Below are 24,516 nucleotides of genomic sequence, written 5' to 3' on the forward strand. Positions count from 1 at the left end.
CAGCTGCACCACTGTGAAAGCAACAGTGCATAGGAGAATACATGTCTAGTATACAAACTTTAATTATTTCTATTTCAAATGGGCTATCTTGATCAGTTGGCATAACCTAGTCAGTGTTGTCTTCATCTCTTCCCACAGGTGGCTGGCCTCAGGGATAAGGCACATCAGTCTCCTCAAATGGCTCGTTGACTCGAAGGAACCAAGGCCTTCCACTTTAATCTTAATTTTTACAGTTTACAATCCTTGGTCACTCTGCCATATAGCATCTCTGTCTTTGGGCCATGTTATCAGCGTCCAAGGCATACTTCACACCTGATTTCCTAATCAACCTTTATACTAACATGAGTTTGGAAAAAGTCCCACTTAAGCCAGCAGTTTTTTCTAAAAATGCTTGTTGTTGCAAACCACAGGCACTGTGGGTTTGGACCTAAAAATAAAAAGGCACATTTTTTTTGACAGGTTGCAGACGTGTTAGTCTGTATCCGCAAAAAGAGCAGGAGTACTTGTGGCACCTTAGAGACTAACAAATTTATTTCAGCATAAGCTTTTGTGGGCTAAATTTTTTTGAGGAAACTGCCTCAGGGTCAAGTAGCTGTGTGTTAACATCTATTCCCACTTATGAGAAAGAGGCTTCAACATTCTACAAAAATCATAGAATCATAGAATATCAGGATTGGAAGGGATCTCAGGAGGTCATCTAGGTCATCAAAGCAGGACCAATCCCCAGACAGATTTTTGCCCCAGATCCCTAAATGGCCCCCTCAAGGATTGAACTCACAACCCTGGGCTTGAATTGCAAAAGATCCTAGCAGGAAAAAAAACTACTCAGCATGCATCCATCAGCAAATCTGAATACATCATGACAGGTGTCACATCTTTCCTTTAAGACATGGGCAGATATCAGCCAGTCCACCCAGGAACCTAATTAGCACCCTCTAACTTAACCATTTGGTTCTCATACCACCCACTGTGATGGTGTGGCATGTGCGCACCAACACTCTACTCATTCCCTATTCCCTCTTGCCCACCTACACCACAGCTGCTTCTATTCCTGTGCGGCAGGTAGCCAGGACAGGCTGTAAGGAGGCACCTTACACTACTTCCTCCTCTGCCTACCAGGCTAGCCAGGACACAATTTGGGTGTAAACACTAATCACCTATTTGTCCTATTGATCCGTACTCTTCAAATTTACTACACTTATAGGGTAAGAAAAAAACATCCAGTGAATTCAATACTGTGAAGACTGAAAAATAGGATGAAATATAATCAGCTTTGTATAGTGCCACATTATCAGATGCCCTACTCTCCTTCCAGAAATTTCTAAAATGCTCCCTGCTGCCAGTTTAAGACTCTTGTCTTCAACATCCAATGACAATTAATTTCACTCCCTAGCCATGCACCTTTCCTCTTCCCCTCTCAACTTCTAGTTCTGTAATTCTCTCATTGTTTCCTAATAGGTCTCAAATGCATAACTAGAACGTTCATTTTCTTATCGTTTGCCTTTTAACTTTCTAGAATTGTTGAAGTTTTCATTCACAGATTAAAATGAAAGCTTAATGTTTCTAGAATTTAAAACAATACAAAAACTATTCAAATGCTTTATTTTCATTGTTTCAAAGAAACAGAGAATTGTTAAGATGTCTCACTTTTTAACAACAGTCCAGAGGTTTGCAGAGTGTATATAGAAGAGTTTTGGCCCTTTGAAGCTAAGGATTTTAAATTTTCCACTGTTGAGTACTACATCAAAATGCACAGTTCCTTGGTTAACCAAAAAAGTTCTGGCTCCATCTGCAGAAAGGTGTTTACCTGGGATCTAAAATATTATTTCAACATACTTCTCATTTCTCGGTTAGTATAACTCCTGTCAAACTTTGAAGCTGTCTCATCACAAGCACCAAAAGGGCAGAGAGCAGGTTAACAACGGCTGACTGGAAGAAAGTTAGCTATCAACTTGATTTTTTTAAAAAAATTAAAATTAAAAAAAGCAAACACTATCTCTCTCAACTTCCAAGTTCACATGGGATTTTATTTCAAAACTAAAATAAAACAAAGAGCATGTCAGAATTCCAACCGTCATCTGAAAGAAACTTAGAAATAAAACCAAATGAACCAAATGCTCACGGTCTGGCAAACAAAGTACTGGTTTTAGCTGTATTTTCTAGACCATTCTGGGCTTCACAGCTATAGAGTGCAAAAGATCACAAGCTGAGGCTGTGGAGGCTTTGTTTGTTTTGTTTTGCATAGTATACCATAGTTTAAAATGTCTTCTTTGTAAAAGCATATTGAGCTTAAAGCACCAACATCAACCACTTGCTAGCTTTTAATCTGCAATTTATTGTTCAATTCACAACAGTAAAACTAATATGACGTTATTATGGTGGCAAGTTTGTCACAGTTATTGACTAGGAAGCTGTATTTTGAGCTGTTTTTGCACGATCATTTCTGACTTTTGTAAAGTACTGCGTTTTGAATGAAAATTGGACTAGACTGATTTGCACTGGAATGGGTTACCTAGGAAGGTGGTGGACTCTCGTTCCTTAGAGGATTTTAAGGTCAGGCTTGACAAAGCCCTGGCTGGGATGATTTAGTTGGGAATTGGTCCTGCTTTGAGCAGGGGGTTGGACTAGATGACCTCCTGAGGTTCCTTCCAACCCTGATATTCTATGATTCTAATGGAAGGAGTTTTTCATTACTACAAAATAAACTTTTGATGATTCCAGCAATTAAAGTTGTTCACTTCCTAGCATTTTGGTGTGATTTCCTTAGAGAGGGCTTATCATCTTGTCTGATGTAACTGGTTATACTTGTCAGGTCACTGTCCGCTAACTGACAAACACTCAGATATAAGCAGACATTTGTTACTTATAAAGTAATATGAAAATCTGCTTCCTTCAGAAACATATGTGCCTTAGAAATTTGTTCAAATGTCCCATTTAACTACAGAGACACAAGGTGGGGGAGGTAATGTCTTTTATTGGACCAACTTCTGCTGGCAAGAGAAACAAGCTTTTGAGCCACACCGAGCTCTTTTTCAGCTCGAAAACTTGTCTCTCTCACCAACAGAAGTTGGTCCAATAAAAAAAATATTACATCACCCATCTTGTTTCTCTAATCTCCCAGGACAGACACAGCTACAACTACACTCCATTTAACTATAGGATGATGAGTGAAAACATCAATTGATCAGAATTTTCTATCTTTTATCATCCAAAACTCTGAAGTCCTTACCTGGCCAGTGCTGTCCTGAAACTGTACATCTATATATTCTGATGGCAGAGCAGGAATGTTAAGAGTGGACTGTGAAAGAGGAGGGACTGATCGATCAAGTGAAGGTTCAGTATTTTGAACAGACACGACAGAATGAACATTAGCTGGTCTTTGGGATAAAGCATCAGTAGCCTTCACTTCTAAATCTTCTAGCTTCAAATGCTGTATTTCTGAGTCTAAGCTGCATGCTCCTGACATTCTTGGGTCTACAGTCACTGCAGAGACACCATTAGACACAGCCCCGAGATTGTTGCTCATGTCTTCTTTTATGTTCCGTGACGTAAATTCTCTTTTAAGGGCAAGCCAAAGCCCATCAATCCATGGCTCAACCACTATTTCCAAACTGAAATAAACAAGGCAAAGTGGAGGTAAAGAATGACTTACTTCACTTTTAATTCTTACAAATAACCAAAAGAACAAAAAAGACTTGATGACACTTTTCATTACATGTACACAAATAGCTGCTATTAAGAGGACTTCCTTTACTAAAAATTCATGTTTGCATTTGACATCACATTTTTTTTTCAGATTTAGGGAAAAAAGCACTCTTTCTGCCAACTATACAATCTTTATCTTCTTATGATGAAGCTTATCATAAGGAGTTAAAATAGGAGTAACTGGAAAAAACATGATTTTCAGCTGTTTATTGTAAGCTACAGACATAACTAATAAAGTTCAATTTTTTTAAAACACAAAAATAAGTCTTATGGTTATGGCAATGTTTGTATGTTTTATTCTGTCCAGCACCTTCATACGCCTAACCAATATAAATAGCAAAGACTCTGGTCTCCAGTTGATGGAAAGTGAAACCAGGAAAACAAGAACAAAACTATTTTCTCTCAGTAAAAATCTCTATCTCTAAAGAAAACAGAAGACACTGAGATTAGTGGGCCATTTTATAGAGGAAAAAATAATAATTTCAGGGAGTACTCAAACTAATCCTGCTACTATGGGTGGGAAGACAAAAACAAACTGCACAGAAGACTCCACCTGTTGTGAGACAAAAACTGGTATGCTCAGATGGGTTAATCTCCTTTGTATGAAGCTGAGGTCACAGTTTTGTTTGAATCCAGTCTCCATATATTAGCTAGAGGTCATATTACCCACTGTTTCGACTCCAGAGATATTGTAGAACTGTGGTTGTTCTGTATTTATAAGACTGAATTTTCTTTGGTTAAACCTAAAAACTAGTAATAAAACCTTGTACCCATAATATAGGTAGAAAAAGGTCAAGAATGTCACTGTTTATGAAAAGGTCTTCAGATGCAGTTTTCAGAAGTGCTGAGCCCTCACAGCTTCCACTAGAGTTGTGGACAGTTATCACTTCTCAGTGAACAGGCCCATTCAAATTCACTGAAGATGAGTATGATTCCTCTAGCTCATACTGGGTTCAATCCACTCAGATGCTTAGCATCATCAACTACTACTGGTTTCACTGAGTACTCAGCAACTGGCAGGATTCATCTTTAATCTTGTGTTTATTGGGAGAAAATAAAAAACAATTAAACTAACTCTGCTCATACCCTACGCAATCATCCGCCAGTCCAGTCTCATAGAAATGCTGTGCACTGAGTTCCTGGAGTCGTTTGTCTACTATCTTCCCACCATTGCAGAAGAACATGTATTCAGAATCTCCCAGACCTGAAAAATCCATGTAAAGAGGGTTTATAGCTAACAAACAAATAGATATAAAATTTAGTGAAAATTTATAGTAAAAAACAATTGGGGGGAGGGGTAGCTCACTGGTTTGAGCAACAGCCTGGTAAACCCAGGGTTGTAAATTCAATCCTTGAGGGGGCCCTTTAGGAATCTAGGGCAAAAATCTACCTGGGGATTGGTCCCCCTTTGAGCAGGGGGTTGGACTAGACGTCCTCCTGAGGTCCCTTCCAACCCTGATGTTCTATGATTCAATTGTTTCACAAACTTGAAAGTTGGTATGTATATGAAGGTAGATATATTTAAGTCCTAAATTAACAAAACACATGTGAACTGAAAATTGAATAGCTGATTACATTAAGGTATAGTTGAAAAATGGTTCCTCTTCATTTACCTGCCCAGTTCCAAGTTCAAGATGTTGCGTTTCTGTTGCAACAGTTGTAGGCACTGAAAATGCCTCAAGCAACATCTTCCTGTCATGTTTTAGGTGTTTATCATCAGAAATCATTGTCAGAGAAACACAAAACACCTAAACTAACTAAAAACAAACTGTAGGTTGTAAATTCATGTGAATAACCAAGAAATAAATTTATTTCAGCTAGAGCTAAGATTGTTAATATGTCACTAATTTAAAGGAGGAAAACATATTAAACATACTAGAAAGAAAAAGAAAAAGAGACAAACATTAGAAATGCAGGAAAATTTAAGTAAAGGTAAATTTTAAAACTAGGAAGGTACATGGAAATACATTAATCTTGAAAATTTCCCCATTGTCTTGCTCAGAAACCATCAGAGATACTGAGTAAAAAATATTCAAGCATAACTCTTAGGATATGTCTACACTTACAGAGTTTTTGCACTGTAAATTTCACCGGTGATAGGGAACCAGTGAAAGTAAAGTGTTGATTTGTGTATTCACTCAATTCCTCAGGCATCAGAGAGTGTTTACACTACCAGCACTTCCATCGCTGATGAGAGTAGCGCTGTAGGACAGCTATCCCACAGTGCAGCTCTCTTGATAGGTCTTGCGGGGGGGGGGGGGGCAGAAGGCATTCTGGAACCCTGCTCAATGCCCTGTGCTGCCCTGCTTCATGTCTCAGGAGCCCCATTAGTTCCTTGTTTCTTCCGTGGCATTTTTTAAAAAACCTCCTGCTGTCTGGCTGCTTTCCCTGCCACATCTACAAACAAAGGGAAAGGGAGCTTCAAACTTCCCGGGGCTTAGAGGGGAAGGGGCAGACATCGGTGCGTCAGAGCAGCGGAGATGCTGGCCAGTGTGGTCACTTTTGAAACTGTGGGATATCCGCTGGAGGCCAAAAGGTGTTTACACTGCTAGAACGTGTCTTCACTTTCACAGCAGTGCAAAAAGAACAGCGGTAAGAGCTGTGTGCCTCTTGTGAAGGTGGTTTTTTTTGCGGTGAACCTTCTGAGTTTCACCGCAAAAAGTCATTAACAAGTGTAGACGCTCCCACGGTTTTAGCGCAAAAAAGGGACTTTTTGCATTTTAAAGTATAGACATACCCTTAGGTCCATAACCTCAATTGCCTTAGGGCTTGGCTACACTGGAGAGTTGCAGCGCTGGTGGTGGCTTTACAGTGCTGCAACTCACTCACCATCCACACTTGCAAGGCACATACAGCGCTGTATCTCCCTGGCTACAGCGCTGGTTGTACTCCACCTCGACCTGGGGAATAACGACTATAGCGCTGCTAATGCTGCGCTGCTCCGCCAGTGTGGCCACCAAAAGCGCTGTTATTGGCCTCCCGAGGTATTCGGAGGTATCCCAGAATGCCTGTTCAGCCACTCTGCTCATCAGTTTGAACTCTACTGCCCTGGCCTCAGGTGACCCACCCTTTAAATGCCCCGGGAATTTTAAAAATCCCCTTCCTGTTTACTCAGCCAGGTGTAGAGTGAAATCAGTGAATCTTTCAAGGTGACCATGCTTCCACGCGCCAAACGAGCCCCAGCATGGAGCAATGGCAAGTTGCTGGACCTCATCAGTGTTTGGGGGGAGGAAGCTGTGCAGTCCCAGCTGCGCTCCAGCCGTAGGAATTACGATACCTATGGGCAGATATCAAGGGCCATGCTAGAAAGGCGCCAGGACCGGGACGCACTGCAGTGCAGGGTTAAAGTGAAGGAGCTGCGGAGTGCCTACTGCAAAGCCCGCGAGGGAAACCGCCACTCCGGTGCTGCCCTCACGACCTGCCATTTCTACAAAGAGCTGGACGCGATACTTGGGGGTGACCCCACCTCCACTCCAAGGACCACGATAGACACTTCAGAGTGGGGCGGGGAGGAGGAGGAAAGCGAGACTGAGGGTACTGGGGTGGGGGGAGACACCCCGGAGTCCCTGGAGGCATGCAGCCAGGAGCTCTTCTCAAGCCAGGAGGAAGGTAGCCAGTCGCAGCAGCCTGTACTTGGTGGAGGACAAACAGAGGAGCGGGTTCCCGGTAAGTGGCTTTTATTGTCAGGATGGAAATTTTTCGGGAGAGGGAGGGAGGGTTAGGGCTGCATGCATGCATGCCTAGATGCGGAATAGCGCACTGATGTGGTCTATCACGTCGCGGTAATCGGCCTCAGAAATCTCTTCAAAAGTCTCATCCAGTGCGTGAGCAATGCGCTTGTGCAGGTTTATTGGGAGAGCCACTGTGGTCCTTGTCCCAGGGTATGTCTACACTACGGGATTATTCCGATTTTACAGAAACTGTTTTTTAAAACAGATTGTATAAAGTCGAGTGCCACACTAAGCTCATTAATTCGGCGGTGTGCGTCCATGTACCGAGGCTAGGGTCGATTTCTGGAGCGTTGCACTGTGGGTAGCTATCCTATAGCTATCTCATAGTTCCCGCGGTCTCCCGTGCCCATTGGAATTCTGGGTTGAGATCCCAATGCATGATGGGGCAAAAACAGTGTCGCAGGTGATTCTGGGTAAATGTCGTCACTCAATCCTTCCTCTGTGAAAGCAACGGCAGACAATCATTTAACGCCCTTTTTCCCTAGATTGCCCTGACAGATGCCATAGCATGGCAACCACGGAGCCCGTTTAGCCTTTTATCACTGTCACCGTATGTGTACTGGATGCTGCTGACAGATGCGGTACTGCAGTGCTACACAGCAGCATTCATTTGCCTTTGCAAGGTAGCAGAGACAGTTACCAGTCCTTTTGCATCGTCTGCTGATTTTGAAATTGACAATGACGGTTACCAGTCCTTTTGTACCGTCTGCTGCTGTCATGGGTGCTCCTGGCCGGCCTCGCTGAGGTCGGCCGGGGGCGCATGGACAAAAATGGGAATGACTCCCCAGGTCATTCCCTTATGTTTTGTCTAAAAATAGAGTCAGTCCTGCCTAGAATATGGGGCAAGTCTACTAGAGAACCAGAGAGCACAGCTGCTCTGGGTCAGAGCCCCAGATATCCTGCAGAAATGATGAGCTGCATGCCATTCTAGGGGGTGCCCCTGCAACAACCCCACCCGTTGCTTCCCTCCTCCCACACCCCTCCTGGGCTACCGTGGCAGTGTCCCCCCATTTGTATGATGAAGTAATAAAGAATGCAGGAATAAAAAACACTGATTTTTTAGTGAGATAAAATGAGGGGGGGCAGCCTCCAGCTGCTATGATAGTCCAGGCAGTACAGAATCTTCATTAGACATGAAAGGGGGAGGGGGAAGGTGAGGAGCTCATCCTCCAGCTGCTATGATGAGGATGGTTACCAAGCCTTTTGCACCGTCTGCCTCTTCAGAAGAAGCTTAAAGAAGGGAATGACCAGGAGTCATTCCCATTTTTGCCCAGGTGCCCCCGGCCGACCTCACCGAGGCCAGCCAGGAGCACTCACGGGATGATGAGGACGGTTTTTAAGCCTTTTGTACCGTCTGCCATCAGAAAAGGAAGGGGAGGGGATGCTGCTGTCCAGCGCCGCAGCACCGCGTCTACCAGCATCATGCAGTAGACATACGATGACATTGAAAAAAGGCGAGAAACTATTTTTTCCCCTTTTCTTTCACGGGGGGGGAGGGGGTAAATTGACGACATATACCCTGAACCACCCGGGACAATGTTTTTGATCCTACATAAGTACATAAGAACGGCCGTACCGGGTCAGACCAAAGGTCCATCTAGCCCAGTATCTGTCCTCTGACAATGGCCAATGCCAGGTGCCCCAGAGAGAGTGAACCTAACAGGCAATGATCAAGTGATCTCTCTCCTGCCATACATCTCCATCCTCTGACGAACAGAGGCTAGGGACACCATTCCTTACCCATCCTGGCTAATAGCCATTTATGGACTTAATCACCATGAATTTATCCAGTTCTCTTTTAAACACTGTTATAGTCCTAGCCTTCACAACCTCCTCAGGTAAGGATTTCCACAAGTTGACTGTGCGCTGCGTGAAGAACTTCCTTTTATTTGTTTTAAACCTGCTGCCTATTAATTTCATTTGGTGAGCCCTAGTTCTTGTATTATAGGAATAAGTAAATAACTTTTCCTTATCCACTTTCTCCACATCACTCATGATTTTATATACCTCTATTATATCCCCCCTTAGTCTCCTCTTTTCCAAGCTGAAGAGTCCTAGCCTCTTTAATCTTTCCTCATATGGGACCCTCTCCAAACCCCTAATCATTTTAGTTGCCCTTTTCTGAACCTTTTTTAGTGCAAGTATAAAACCCTTCAGGCATTGGGAGCTCAGCCAAGAATGCAAATGCTTTTTGGAGACTACGGGGACTGTGGGATAGCTGGAGTCCTCAGTCCCCCAACCCTCCCTCCAGTCAGGCTACCGCATCAGGGGTGAAGGGACCATTGCTGCACACAGGCAAGCTGCATAGGGGCCAGGGCGGAATCCACATTGCAGTAGAAGACCCTCCTGTGCTTCCCAGGTGTTCAGTGTAGGTGCCCCCTGCAGCTGTTTGCTTTCCCCAACGCACAGAAACCCCAGTACAGCTCTGAACCAATCATTCCCCCTTCCCAGGTGACCTGCAGCAGGGAGATAGCTTCCAGGATAAACTCCTGTGGAAACTGTTGGGATAGTGTTCAGTGTAGGTGCCCCCTGCAGCTGTTTGCTTTCCCCAATGCACAGAAACCCCAGTACAGCCCTGAACCAATCAGTCCCCCTTACTCACCATTTCGGGGCTCCCGTGCGTTATGTGCGCTCTCTTTGGGATGGGAAAATTATGCTATTGTGAAGACTGTTAATGTGCCCTGCTTCAATGCGGGGTAATTACTCTGTCTGGTATAAACAATGCTGCCTCTGTTAAGTGTTGCATTTTGCCTTTACAGATGCAACCTTGAGATCTCGGCTGTCCGTATTATCACCGGCTGAGACTACAAAACCTCCGGAAGAGGCCGCGAAAAAGCAAAGAATACATGCTGCAAGAAGTGATGAAGCAATCTCTCACAGAGAATCAAAAAAAGCAGGAGTAGAGGGAGAGGGAAAGCAGGATCAGCAAGGAAAATGCAGCGCAAAGGAAGCAATGCGCAGAGCGGCTGATAAGCATCCTGGAGCGCCAATCAGACTCTTTCCAGGCACTTGTAGCCATGCAGGAGGAGCACTACGGCCACCGGCCCCCCCGCCGCCCTTGGTCCCAAACCTCTTTCCCTTGTGCCCCCATGTTAGCTCCACACCCCCTTCCTGAGCATGCGGGTTCTTACCACCACCAGCTGCCTCGAACAGCTGTATGTTCACCAACCAGCCCTGAGAACTATGACCCTTACCCTCTGCACTCAACCCCCATCACCATGCAGTACAGCCATTCTGAAGTGCAGCAGTCATTGCACAGCACTCCAGACAAGACATATTCAAACCTGTGACTGTACAGTTCCCCACTCCACCCCCTTGCCCTTTCAAATTCCAGAAAAGTTGTGTGTCTTCAATAAATGAATTTTTGGCTTTGAAAAGAGTCTTTATTATTGCAGAAAGTTAAAGATAACTTAGCCCAGGAAAAAAACAGGCACTGCAAATCAGCTTAGCAAACACAGATTCCTACTAACATTGTAACCACTGCACTTCACTCCCGTGCAAGGCACTAAACATTACTGTTGGTTTTCAGCCTCAAATTCCTCCCTCAAGGCATCCCTAATCCTTGCAGCCCTGTGCTGGGCCTCTCTAGTAGCCCTGCTCTCTGGCTGTGCAAATTCAGCCTCCAGGCGTTGAACCTCAGAGGTCCATGCCTGACTGAATCTTTCACCCTTCCTTTCACAAATATTATGGAGGGTACAGCATGCGGATATAACCGCGGGGATGCTGCTTTCCCCCAAGTCCAGCTTCCCATACAGAGATCGCCAGCGCCCCTTTAAACGGCCAAAAGTACACTCCACAGTCATTCGGCACCGGCTCAGCCTGTAGTTGAACTGTTCCTTGCTGCTGTCAAGGCTCCCTGTGTATGGTTTCATGAGCCACGGCATTAACGGGTAAGCGGGGTCTCCAAGGATCACAATGGGCATTTCGATGTCCCCTACTGTGATCTTCCGGTCGGGGAAAAAAGTCCTGCTTCCTGAAGAGGCCAGTGTTCCAAAAGATGCGTGCGTCATGCACCTTTCCGGGCCAGCCTGCGTTAATGTCAATTAAACGCCCACAGTGATCCACAAGCGCCTGGAGAACCATAGAGAAATACCTCTTCCAATTAACGTACTCGGATGCTAGGTGGGGTGGTGCCAGAATAGGAATATGTGTCCCATCTATCGCCCCTCCACAGTTAGGGAAACCCATTTGGGCAAAGCCATCCACAATGTCCTGCATGTTCCCCAGAGTCACGGTTCTTCTTAGCAGGATGCGATTAATGGCCCTGCAAACTTGCATCAACACGATTCCAACGGTCGACTTTCCCACTCCAAACTGGTTCCCGACTGATCGGTAGCTGTCTGGAGTTGCCAGCTTCCCGATTGCAATAGCCACCCATTTCTCCACCAGCAGGGCAGCTCTCAATCTCGTGTCCTTGTGCTGCAGGGTGGGGGCGAGCTCCACACACAGTCCCATGAAAGTGGCTTTTCTCATCCGAAAATTCTGCAGCCACTGCTCGTCATCCCAGACTTGCATGACGATGTGATCCCACCTGTCAGTGCTTGTTTCTCGAGCCCAAAAGCGGCATTCCACGGTGCTGAGCATGTCTGTGAATGTCACAAGCAATTTCGTGTTGTACGCATTACGCGACTCGCTTTCATCGTCGGACTCCTCACTGTCACTTTGGATCTTAAGCAATAGCTCAACTGCCAAACGTGACGTGCTGGCGAGATTCGTCAGCATACTCCTCAGCAGTTCGGGCTCCATTTCCCACAGACCGAAACGGAACACAGAATCGCGCTGCACTGAAACCGTGCAAAGATGGCGCCAAATTTGGACGGAAACACAGGGATTGCTGGGATGTGAAGCGATGCATCATGGGGCATTGGGACAGGAACCAGAATGACCCGCACTCTCCGCCCCCTTCCCACAACCTACGGCGCCAGAATGGGAAGAGGTGCTCTGTGGGATAGCTGCCCATAATGCACCACTCCCAACACCGCTGCAAATGCTGCAAATGTGGCCACACTGCAGCGCTGGTAGCTGTCAGTGTGGCCACACTGCAGCGCTTTCCCTACACAGCTGTATGAAGACAGCTTTAACTCCCAGTGCTGTACAGCTGCAAGTGTAGCCAAACCCTTAGTAAAGATACTGATCCAGCACAGGGTCAGAGAGACTACCTGCTCTTAACTACACTGTGATTAGGAGTTCTCACTGCCTTCTCAATGGCTAGAGAGGCCACAGTAAAAGATGCACTTACCATAACAAAGGGTTTTTTTCATGGTAGCCCCAGTGGACTAATTGATAAGGCATTGGCCGCCTAAACCAGGGATTGTGGGTTCAAGTCCCATCTGGGGGAAAGAGAATTTTTATGGGGGAGGGATACCTCAGTGGTTTGCGGATTGGCCTGCAAAACCCAGAGTTGTGAGTTCAATCCTTGAAGGGGCCATTTACAGATCTGGTCAAATCTGTCTGAGGATTAGTCCTGCTCTGAGCCGGGGGTTGGACTAGATGACCTCCTGAGGTCCCTTCCAACCCTGATATTCTATGATTCTATAGTATCTCTCCCCACTATTCACAAAGAATCCTAGGACTGGAAGGGAGCTTGAGAAGTCATCTAAGGTAGTCCCTTACACTCATGGCAGGACTAAGTATTATCTTGACAGGTGTTTGTCTAACCTGCTCTTAGGACTCTCCAGTGATGGAGATTCCAAAACCTCCCTAGGCAATTTATTTCACTGCTTAACTGCTCTGAGAGGAAGTTTTTCCTAATGTCCAAACCAAACTGCTCTTGCTGCAATTTAAGCCCCATTGCTTCTTGTCCTATCCTCAAAGGTTAAGGAGAAAAAATTGTCTCACTCCTCCTTGTAACAACCTTTTATGTACTTGAAAACTTATGTCCCCTCTCAGTAGGTATACTGTTAGTTTTAAAGATGTCATTACACATATAGCTAGCAAACATGAAATTAGTTACAAAAATCAGTGCTCTGTTTCACATTCTCAATTGTCCATCTGCAATGAGTAATAAATACAGTATCTTCTCCAGAATTAATATGACTATGGCTGCATACTTCTTATACTCTTCAGAAAACTCTCATAACTAAAAATAAACTTCAGAATACACATGGCAAAGTTTTTTAGCCTGATAGTTGAATGCAGATTGAACAGTCAGCAGCAGTCTGGTAGTGGAATTAAAGCTTTTCAGATGAACTTTTGCATTTCCAGAACTGTCTGGGTTTTGGTTTTATACCTCAATATTCTTTGATTTTTCCCCATTAACTTACTGACAAGTATTAACAATTTTAACTGTAGCTTAATTAACAAAAGCCATTTGATGTTTCTCACTATTGTTGAAATAGGTCATGGCACAAGTATTAAGAATTTTCATTAAAAAAAAAACACTGACTTTTTTACACTTTCACATCTCCAAACTGACACAGTCAATGTATTATAAATTTGGTAATACAAATATTTTCCAAACCCACACTTCCTATCTCAAGTTGTAGTCTCAAATTACTTCTCACCCCCAGGATGCCCAATGGATATTAAATTGATAAATCACATTTTAATTTTGAATCACTTTCATGACAAATTCCTCCTATACTGCTTCACAATTATTACACACAAAATCAGCTAATAATATAAGTTGTATTGTAAGAGATTGGGGCCTGTCTCATAGCATTCTCTTTTGGATGGACCCTGGCTTACTCTTCTTGAGCCCCCACCCACCCATGGGGAATTCTGCCAGGAACTGTCTCACCATCTCTAGGGAAGTTAGTTTCTAGCAGGGTCAGTTGTTACGGTTCTTTTTCTTTTAGTTCAAGTCTCCTCAACAAATAAGATCAAAACTTCTCAGTCTCCCTTCTGTTCATTTCTGTTTCAGGGAACAGCTCCTTCCAGCAGTAGCTCCAGTCTCTGTTAGGTATTGCAGCTCCTTCTCTCCATTTCTTGCTCTTCCTTTTATGAGAATCAGCCAATTAAGCTGCAGATCTTTTACCAGGCACAGCCAGCAGTGCTAGTCAGCCAGCCACTGGCTTCTGACCTCAATCAAATGGTATCCCTTATACCTTCACAACTATGAATAGGCTTATTTACTATTTTAAAATGATACCACACTACAGTGCGGATAATATAGTGACAAATTAATTTCTGATACTGATATAGAAGTACAGGAAAAGGGGACACAGGAAATATTGTATTACCTAACAATCCATAACGTAGATGTGCAAAATGATCAAGTGGCAGGGTCTTGTTTTTAATTTCCTTAACAAACTTGCAAGCTGTGTCTGGAGGGTCTCCAGTACCAGTAGTGGAAATAACAATAACAAGAGGGTCCTTTTCTGTTTCCAGATTATACTATAAAAAGAGTGGGGAAAAAAGGCAAATTAAAAAGAATAACCCAATACACATTTATAGTCAAGTCAAAGATTTGATCCTGGCAGTGTTATTTTTTTACAATTGGATGGTCTCTCACTTTCCTCCCTACCCCACATTTTTATGCTCTCTTCTTCTGTATCTGCATGAGACCATAGTAAGCCTTCTAAATAATGCTAAGTTTATTTGGGGAATAACACATTCTCTCACTTTGTATTACTTTTTGTGCTTGTAACCTCTTGTTTATTAACCTATTCTAACATGTGAAACAGTTTGTATAGAAGAAGAAACGAGAAAAAGACTATCAGATTGCATGAACTCATGTCAGAAGTCTGAACAGCCTGGTCATCTTAACTCTATGATGTATGTATAATTAACCTAAAGAATGCCAGTGGTGTTACACAACAGATCAGAGTTCATTTCTTTTTGTACAAGATGTAAACAGCACTGTCTTGCAGTATGGTAAAAAACAAAAATTGCACTCAGTAACATTACAAAAATCTTATGAAACAGGATAGAGGGGTAAAGTGTGAAAGCAATACAGGGGTATCCATACTAATCCTGTAAAATAATGGAATCTGCACATTTAGGGTCAAATTTTCAACAAGTCTTTAATCTCACACCATTTGTATGGCCAATCAATTAAGGGCAAAATTCTGAGCACATCATTACTTGCATATCCAAAGATGAGGTGTTTTGAAAATGTGGCTCTTTACAGTATCTGCCACCTATCATTTGGAAAATGCATCTTTTGCATATTTCCCTTTTAACTGATTGTTTGTTTAAGTGTTATATGTTGCTTTCACAATAACTACTTAAATCAACTCTGGTATTTATTTACATACATTTGAAATTCTCAGGTGAAAACAATTCAGCTTGTTTGATGAGTCAAGTTGTACATAGCAAGAAAAAAGTGGTTGCAGCTGCACTGTGAGCTTAGTGGCAAAAGCATATCAACTGTCAGTTTGATTAATCAGATATCTACATCCTCTGAAGTATCCCTGTAGGGTAAGTTTGGAATCACATGAACAGCTAGCAGTTCACATGAAAAAGACAATTTTAATTTAAACATGTTCCAAGTGCTTTTATTTAAACAAAATGTTTAAATCTAAATATTAAGGTTATGACAAGTTATAAATAATGGTTACAACACAGACGTACAGTATCTAGCTCAGGCTACTAGTTCCTAATTTAAGCATTTATAGTACAGACAATAGGAGGTCTTATCATAAGGGCAGTCTTACGTCTTAATTTAGAACTTAAGATTTTGTGGGACTTTTTTCATACCCATAATAATGTAAATTTCTAGGTCTTCCACCTCTTTCTCAAGGCACACAAAAACACCACTCGCACAGACCCAGTCCCATTATATAATTCTAAAAATTTCTAAATTATGAATGAAGGCAAGCAAACAAGATCTATCATGACTTTTTTTCCCCGCAACTTTTCAAATAACTTGTTTTAGCTGTTTCCAATATAAATTGTAAAACTAAAAACTGAAATGTATTTCTGTTCAGATGCTGTTTTACACCCTGAACTCAACCCCTCAGACGAAGCCAGCTATAATGTTTATAATATAGCTGTGCAGGAATAAACCCACAATGAGGACAAAACATCTTTTCTTTGTACATATCAGAATCAAAATGATGCTTAAAAATAGTCTTCCATCAATCCACAGGCAAGGTTGGCAAGGCTGGCATTAAGTCACATACAGCTCTGCAGAACCACAAACCCTTGGGACGTGCTCTGGGTAAGAGGGCTGGGATACTATACAGAAGAATCAAGACCTTTCGATACATTGCTGAAGTCTCATGCACATACATTATGGCATAAATCCCTTCCCTTTAGTGCTTTCGGAACTATCCCTGTAGCAGGCCCATTGGAGTCACTAAGGGTATGTCTACACTGCAAAAAAGCACTGCAGCAGCAAGTCTCAGAGCCTGGGTCTACAGACTCAGGCTCACACTACAGCACTACAAATAGCCATGCAGAGGTTTTGGCTCAGGCTCTGAACTCCGAACCCTACCCTCCTACCAAAGGCTTCAGAGCCTGAGCTCCAGAATGAGCTGGAATGGCTACACAGCTATTTTATTTTATTGCCGTAGTGTGACCCCCGCAAGCCTGAACATGTAGACTTTGGCACTGAGAGGAGGAGGGGTTATTTTTTGTTTTTTCCAGTGCAGACATACCATAAACGCATCAGAGATGCCTTGGCAGCTTAACTGTTGTTGCTAGGCCATATGCCACCCTGCAGCTGAGGTCACTCCTCAGTGCCCAATGCTAGGTCAAGACCTTCTCTCCCTGCACTCTCGGATGCTGGCTTCTGTGCTACCCTCTAAGTGCAAAGTCAGGAGGTAAAAAAGAGAAGAGGTGGCATGGGGCATGCTCCGTCCTTGCCTTAATGGGTGAGCGTGTGCATGCACAGCTGCATGGAAGTGCTTATAGGAGACATCAGAAAATTGTTATTCCCCTTTCCCTATTGGCAAAATTAGTCTAAGCCAGCTGTTAGTCCCTGATCTGACACAAGGGAATTTTTCCCCTCGGGCCTCCCATGTTGGACTTCACACAAGCCCCACAAAACCTAGGCCTAGCCCTGGTATATTTTTCCCTGATTTGTCCTAGCCAAATAGAAGACCTCTCCATTCAGATACAGCTGCTCCCTGGAGAGATCTGCAAAGCTATACAAATTGTCTATTTCTCTTACCAAAACAAATAATAAACTTTAATCAAAAAATTCTCACATATGCACAGCATTTCATCTCATCAGTAAATCACAGCTCTGTGCCAACTTGCCATGTCTGACAAAACAGACTTGTTCCGGTAGCAGGCCACCTCCAGCCAAACAGGCCTGGAGATGCCCCCACATGAATCTGTAGACAGTGTGGAAGGAAGAGACAACTGCTCTGAAGTAGACTGGAGGCTCCCTCCCCTTTTGGGCTTGCTTTATGTTCTTTCCATTAAGAATTGTTAATGTGTATAAAATATACAAGATGTGCTACTGTAAGTAACATTACACAGTAAGTGTTCTTTTACAAGTAGAAGCTCTGCTGCCAAACAAGTAGTACTTCCCATAAGGATGACATGAGAACAGTAAATAGTTTACCTTTGTGTTCTCTGTTGCTCCTTTGATTACATGAAAATATCACCCATCCCTGATTTCCAGAACAGGTTTTGTTTTCTGCTTATTTATTTCCCCAGGAATATCAGGAATGTCAAGTTTTATCTTTTCTGTTCTTGTTGGAGGACCCAGATGTGTGGATTTGGTCCTCTCACAACCTTTAACAGAGAGTGTGGGATTCCTGAGTTCTTAAAAACACTTTGGTATAGAACTCTTTACTAGATAGGTGTAACAGACAAACAAAACAAAACCCCCAAAGAATTTAAATCATTCTGAGGGCTTGGCTACACTGGAGAGTTGCAGCGCTGGTGGTGGCTTTACAGCGCTGCAACTCACTCACCATCCACACTTGCAAGGCACATACAGCGCTGTATCTCCCTGGCTACAGCGCTGGTTGTACTCCACCTCAACCTGGGGAATAACGACTATAGCGCCGCCAGTGTGGCCACCAAAAGCGCTGTTATTGGCCTCCAGAGGCATTCAGAGGTATTGGGGGGAGGAAGCTGTGCAGTCCCAGCTGCGCTCCAGCCATAGTAATGATGATACCTATGGGCAGATATCAAAGGCCATGCTGGAAAGGGGACAGGACCGGGACGCGCTGCAGTGCAGGGTTAAAGCGAAGGAGCTGCAGAGTGCCTACTGCAAAGCCTGCGAGGGAAACCGCCGCTCCGGCGCTGCCCCCACGACCTGCCGTTTTTACAAAGAGCTGGACGCGATACTTGGGGGTGACCCCACCTCCACTCCAAGGACCACGATGGACACTTCAGAGCGGGGTGGGGAAGGAGGAGGAGGAAAGCGAGAGTGAGGGTACTGGGGTGGGGGGGAGACACCCCGGAGTCCCAGGAGGCATGCAGCCAGGAGCTCTTCTCAAGCCAGGAGGAAGGTAGCCAGTCGCAGCAGCCGGTACTTGGTGGAGGACAAACAGAGGAGCGGGTTCCTGGTAAGCAGCTTTTATTTTCAGGACTGAAATTTTTCGGGAGAGGAGGGAGGGTTAGGGCTGCATGCATGCATGCCTAGATGCAGAACAGCGCATTGATGTGGTCTATCACATCGCGGTAATCAGCCTCGGTAATCTCTTCAAAAGTTTCAGCCAGAGCGTGGGCAATGCACTTGCGCAGCTTTCTTGGGAGAGCCACTGTGGTCCTTGTCCCAGTCAGGCTAACACATCCGTGCCACTGTGCCGCGAGGGGTGGGGGGACCATTGCAAGACACAGGCAAGCTGCATAGGGGCCAGGGCGGAATCCGCATTGCAGCAGAAGACCCTCCCGTGCTTCCCAGGTGACCCACAGCAGCGAGATATCTTCCAGGATAAACTCCTGTGGAAAATGTTGGGATAGTGTTCAGTGTAGGTGCCCCCTGCAGCTGTTTGCTTTCCCCAACGCACAGAAAGCCCGAGGACAGTACAGCCCTGAAATAATCAGTCCCCCTTACTCACCATTTCGGGGCTTCCGTGCGTTATGTGCACTCTCTTTGGGATGGGAAAATTATGCTATTGTGAAGACTGTTACCCTCTTTAACTGCGGGGGAATAACTGTCTGGTATAAACAATGCTGCCTCTGTTAAGTGTTGCATTTTTACCTTTACAGATGCAACCTTGAGATCTCGGCTGCCCATGTTATCAACGGCTGAGAGACTACAAAACCTCCGGAAGAAGCCGCGAAAAAGCAAAGAAGACATGCTTCAAGCAGTTATGCAGCACTCTGTCACAGAGAATCAAAAAGTGCAGGACTGGAGGGAAAGGGAAAGCAGGATCCGCCAGAGAAATGCAGCGGACAGGAAGAAAAGCACAAAGCAGCTGATAAGCATCCCGGAGCGCCAAGCAGACTCTATCCAGGTGCTCGTAGCCATGCAGGTGGAGCACTACCGCCCCCCCCGCCCCTCCCGCTGCCCTTGTCCCAAAGCTCTTTCCCTTGTGTCCCCATGTCAGCTCGAAACCCCCTTCCCCAGCATCCAGGTTCTTACCACGACCACCAGCTGCCTCCAACACCTGTATGTTCACCAACCAGCCCTGAGAACTACGACCCTTACCCTCTGCACTCAACCCCCATCACCATGCAGTATAGCCATCCTGAAGTGCAGCAGTCATTGCACAGCACTCCAGACAAGACATATTCAAACCTGTGACTGTACAGTTCCCCACCCCACCTCCCTGCCCTTTTAGGTTCCCAAAAACTTGTGTGTCTGTCAAAAAAGTTATTTTCTTTTCAATAAATGAATTCTTGGCTTTGAAAAGAGGAAAATACATTTCTTAAAAGTCTATTTTCCAAACCAGCATAGAGTATCTCACCTTGTCAGACTCACTTATACAGTGAATATCAGCTTCAAATCCATGTGCATCTGCCTGCTCGCATATCTCCTCAGCTATGGCTTTTGCCTGTCCCTTCTGTGTTGCATAAAGCAGCAAAAACCGCCTCTTTATTTCACAGCACATTTTAAACTATATTGCAGAAAGGAAAAGGAAAGGCAGGTTTACTTCATACAAAGAAATTGAAGCCTGACAATTTATAGAAAAACAGACACCTGGTTTTTACATTAAATATGCAGACCAAGGGGCCTAGACTAGAGGGAGTCCCATGCAGATTGAAACCTATGCCTACACAAAGGTCCTTGCAGGACTGAGGCTTGAAGGACCAGTCGGTGACAGCAACACACCATATTCATGTGGGTTTTCATTTACTTTACTTTGAAACAAAGCAACAGAGCAATGATTCTCACAAAAAGGAATGCTGCTATTTGTCACATGATCCCTTATTTCCCACAAAAAATTGGTGTATATTTTGACGTATTTTTGGAGTTTGCGTAAGAGAAATGGGTGTACACTTGGTGACGCCAACAGCGTAAACATACAACCAAGTGCAATTTGTTACTTGTTTAAAAAAAAAAAGCTCTCTCAACACAAGTAAATTCTGCTCTAGCCACTGTAGGCCAAATCCTAAAGCCCTTATACACAGGTAAAAAATCTACTGAAGTCAACAGGTGTCTTCCAGGAATAATGACTTCAGCATTTGGCTCTGTACTTTATTATTATTCTTTACACCATGATTCAAAAACTAAGTATTTCTAATAACAGCAAAAATATCAGTATGTTTTTCCTTAGAATGAGAATATATATTAAAGCGATCAAAGCATTCCCTAACATAAAATGTGATTCCCTCCCCAAATATACATTGCGGTTGGGGGGGGGGGGAGGAGAGGGGAGTTACAAGCCACAGCATATATTTATGTTTTCTCCTTTAATTAAAAAAAAAAAAAGAGTTACTTTACACAAACTATTCTCTTTTAAGATTTTCTTTTATGTGCATATCAAAATTCTAACACACCTTTAGACAGGAGAAGGAAGATTACTGGAACTGGCAAGTAAAAATTACAACTGGCTTGTACCTTCTATATATACTGTAAATTAACCCTTTGTACATTAATCTCCTGTGTCACCATTTTGTTGCTGCTATGAAACTCCTGTAAAAACTCGTGACTATAGTTACTGTGCTAACTGAACATGTATTAAAGTAAATGTCGTCTTTGAGTTTTTTTCATATGCTCAGATCTGATTTCTCATCATTTTTGCATCTTCCCCCTGTACACCCACATGATCAATTACAACAGACTCTCAATTTATGATTCACATGCTTTGGTATATTGAAGCCTGTAACAAAATGACAACTGCATTTTCCTCTCTTCCCCCTGGGAAACAGGATCTACACCAAGCACAGTCCAGTACAAAGGAAAAGCACTGCATGTCTGGTGCTCTACCGATAAGACAGGATATTGCTCTCCACAGTTTTATTGCAGGTAATGTGTGACAGTAAACCTTTACTGCTTTAAGTAGTCCTATAAATTAGGGTATGTCTACACTACGGGATTATTCTGATTTTACAGAAACCGGTTTTTTAAAACAGATTGTATAAAGTCGAGTGCCACACTAAGCACATTAATTCGGCGGTGTGCGTCCATGTACCGAGGCTAGCGTCGATTTCCGGAGCCTTGCACTGTGGGTAGCTATCCCGTAGCTATCCTAGTTCCCGCAGTCTCCCCCGCCCTTTGGAATTCTGGGTTGAGATCCCAATGCATGATGGGGCAAAAACTGTCACAGGTGATTCTGGGTAAATGTCGTCACTCAATCCTTCCTCCGTGAAAGAACGTCAGACAATCATTTAGCACCCTTTTTCCCTGGATTGTCCTGGCAGACGCCATAGCACGGCAACCATGAAGCCCGTTTAGCCTTTTGTCACTGTCACCGTATGTGTACTGGATGCTGCTGACAGACGCGGTACTGCAGTGCTACACAGAAGCATTCATTTGCCTCTGCAAGGTAGCAGAGACGGTTACCAGCCCTATTGCACCGTCTGCTGCTTTGGAAATTGGCGATGACGGTTACCAAGCCTATTGCACCGTCTGCCTCTCCAGGAGACAAAGCTTAAAGAAGGGAATGATTGGGAGTCATTCCCATTTTTGCCCAGGCGCCCCTGGCCGACCTTATCGAGGCCAGCCAGGAGCACTCACGGGATGATGAGGACGGTTTTTAAGCCTTTTGTACTGTCTGCCATCAGGAAAGGAAGGGGAGGGGATGCTGCTGTTCAGCGCTGCAGCACTGCATCTACCAGCAGCATGCAGTAGACATACGGTGACATTGAAATAAGGCGAGAAACTATTTTTTTTCCCTTTTCTTTCACGGGGGGGGGGGGGTAAATTGACGACATATACCCTGAACCACCCGGGACAATGTTTTTGACCCTTCAGGCATTGGGAGCTCAGCCAAGAATGCAAATGCTTTTCGGAGACTGCGGGGACTGTGGGATAGTTGGAGTCCTCAGTCCCCCCTCCCTCCATGAGCGTCCATTTGATTCTTTAGCTTTCTGTTACGCTTGTCACGCAGCACTGTGTTGAGTCCCTGCTGTGGCCTCTGTCTATCATAGCCTGGAGATTTTTTCAAATGCTTTGGCATTTCGTCTTCTGGAACGGAGCTCTGATAGAACAGATTTGTCTCCCCATAAAACGATCAGATCCAGTATCTCCCATACAGTCCATGCTGATCAGCGCTCCACGCTGGGCAAACAGGAAATGAAATTCAAAAGTTCGCGGGGCTTTTCCTGTCTACCTGGCCAGTGCATCCGAGTTCAGATTGCTGTCCAGAGCGGTCACAACGATGCACTGTGGGATAGCGCAAGGAGGCCAATACCATCGAATTGCGGCCACACTAACCCTAATCCGACATGGCAATACCGATTTCAGCGCTACTCCCCTCGTCGGGGAGGAGTACAGATATCAGTATTAAAAGCCCTTTATATCGAAATAAAGGGCTTCGTTGTGTGGACGGGTGCAGGGTTAATTCGGTTTAACGCTGCTAAATTCGGTATAAATGTGTAGTGTAGACCAGGCCTTAGAGTGGGTGAACCAAGAGATAACTGTTAGTGGTACAGTGCTGGTACCATGCCTCAATTCCCATAAATGATGGAAAAAGTAACTACTGAGAAGAAATAAACCTTTCATTGCATTTTGGTGTATTAAAATACTACATTTTTACATAAAATTTAATATTAATAATTATGAAGACCTCTTCAAACAAATCTGTCTGAATTTGCAACCTGTGAGAAATAAGTTTTACACACAAAACAAAAGTATAAATTTACCTTTTTTCCTTTTCAACAGGAATTACATAGGGTATATCATGTATGTTAAAGATTGGATTTTTTAAAAACTCTCATGATATTTGATTGTGATATCGCCACATGAATATTTTATATGGATTCAGACTGCAAATCCAAATCCTGTATTTTAATCCTGATTGGCTTCCCCTTCCTCTGAATGAGGTGAAATTGCATTTCAAGAGGCTAAGTGTCTGTTCCGTCTAAACTTTTACTTTTCACATCCTCAAAGAGAGAGACAGCCAACTCCTTTGCCTGATGCCACAATGTAACCACATTTATGCTGAAATATTGATATTCTTCTACATTAGCTCATCTACTGGAACTAAAGGGTAACTGTCTGAAAGGCTTTTTGAATCATTCTGAATGGAAAACACATCAATATTTAAGCTTTAGCAAGGTGGAAAGCATATTTGTATTCTAGGACCTCAGAATACAACAATGTAAACATGGATCATCAGCATTTCTCTCCATAGCTCCATAAATACAGAAACCATCTGTGGGGCAAGACTTTCACTCATCAGAGACTCCTCTGATCTCAAATGATCTCACTAGACCAGTGGTTCTCAACCCGCGGGTCGTATGTGACCCAATTAGCACACAGCTGCGGCCTAGCTGCGTGCTAAAGGCCACAGGGCCCATGTGGCGGGGTCCGGGTTGCCAGGCTGCCCTGCCCGCGTGGCAGGGTGTGGGTTGCCAGGCTTCCCTGCCTGCACACTGGGGTCTGGGGCCGCCCTGCCCTGCATGCCAGGGTCCAGGCTGCCGGGGCTGTGCTGCCCTGCCACCCAGCCCTGCAGCGGGGTCCTCTCCTGGCCCCACTCTATGGATGGGTCTCTGGGTGGGGGCTGGGGCGCTGGGAATAGGCACGTGGGGGGGGGCAGTTGGGAGGGGTGCTGTGGTTCTCAACCTGTGGTCCAAGTAACACATTTTAGGCCGCATATGCAGTCCAGATGATAAATAGTTGAGA

The 24,516-nt window shown here is 44.3% G+C and overlaps 1 protein-coding gene across 9 annotated transcripts in view; it reads right to left on the reverse strand.

Annotated features, from left to right (window-relative positions):
- Positions 1 to 24,516, reverse strand: part of MTRR (5-methyltetrahydrofolate-homocysteine methyltransferase reductase) — a 129,007-nt gene that overhangs the window by 100,279 nt on the left and 4,212 nt on the right. For 3 of the 9 annotated variants that reach the window (XM_045003657.1, XM_045003658.1, XM_045003659.1), the window contains exons 2-5: positions 20,195 to 20,344; positions 14,618 to 14,771; positions 4,792 to 4,909; positions 3,230 to 3,611 (exon numbers count right to left, since the gene is read on the reverse strand). In XM_045003657.1, coding sequence (XP_044859592.1) covers positions 3,230 to 3,611; positions 4,792 to 4,909; positions 14,618 to 14,771; positions 20,195 to 20,338 — 798 coding nt within the window. In that variant the 5' untranslated portion in view covers positions 20,339 to 20,344. Of the gene's footprint in view, positions 1 to 3,229; positions 3,612 to 4,791; positions 4,910 to 5,318; positions 5,401 to 14,617; positions 14,772 to 17,892; positions 18,066 to 20,194; positions 20,345 to 24,516 lie in introns of those variants that run through there. The other 6 variants (XM_045003661.1, XM_045003662.1, XM_045003660.1 and 3 more) reach the window with 5 other exon arrangements.

This window comes from Mauremys mutica, chromosome 2 (genome assembly GCF_020497125.1).
Source record: "Mauremys mutica isolate MM-2020 ecotype Southern chromosome 2, ASM2049712v1, whole genome shotgun sequence".
Taxonomy (NCBI): Eukaryota; Metazoa; Chordata; order Testudines; family Geoemydidae; genus Mauremys; species Mauremys mutica.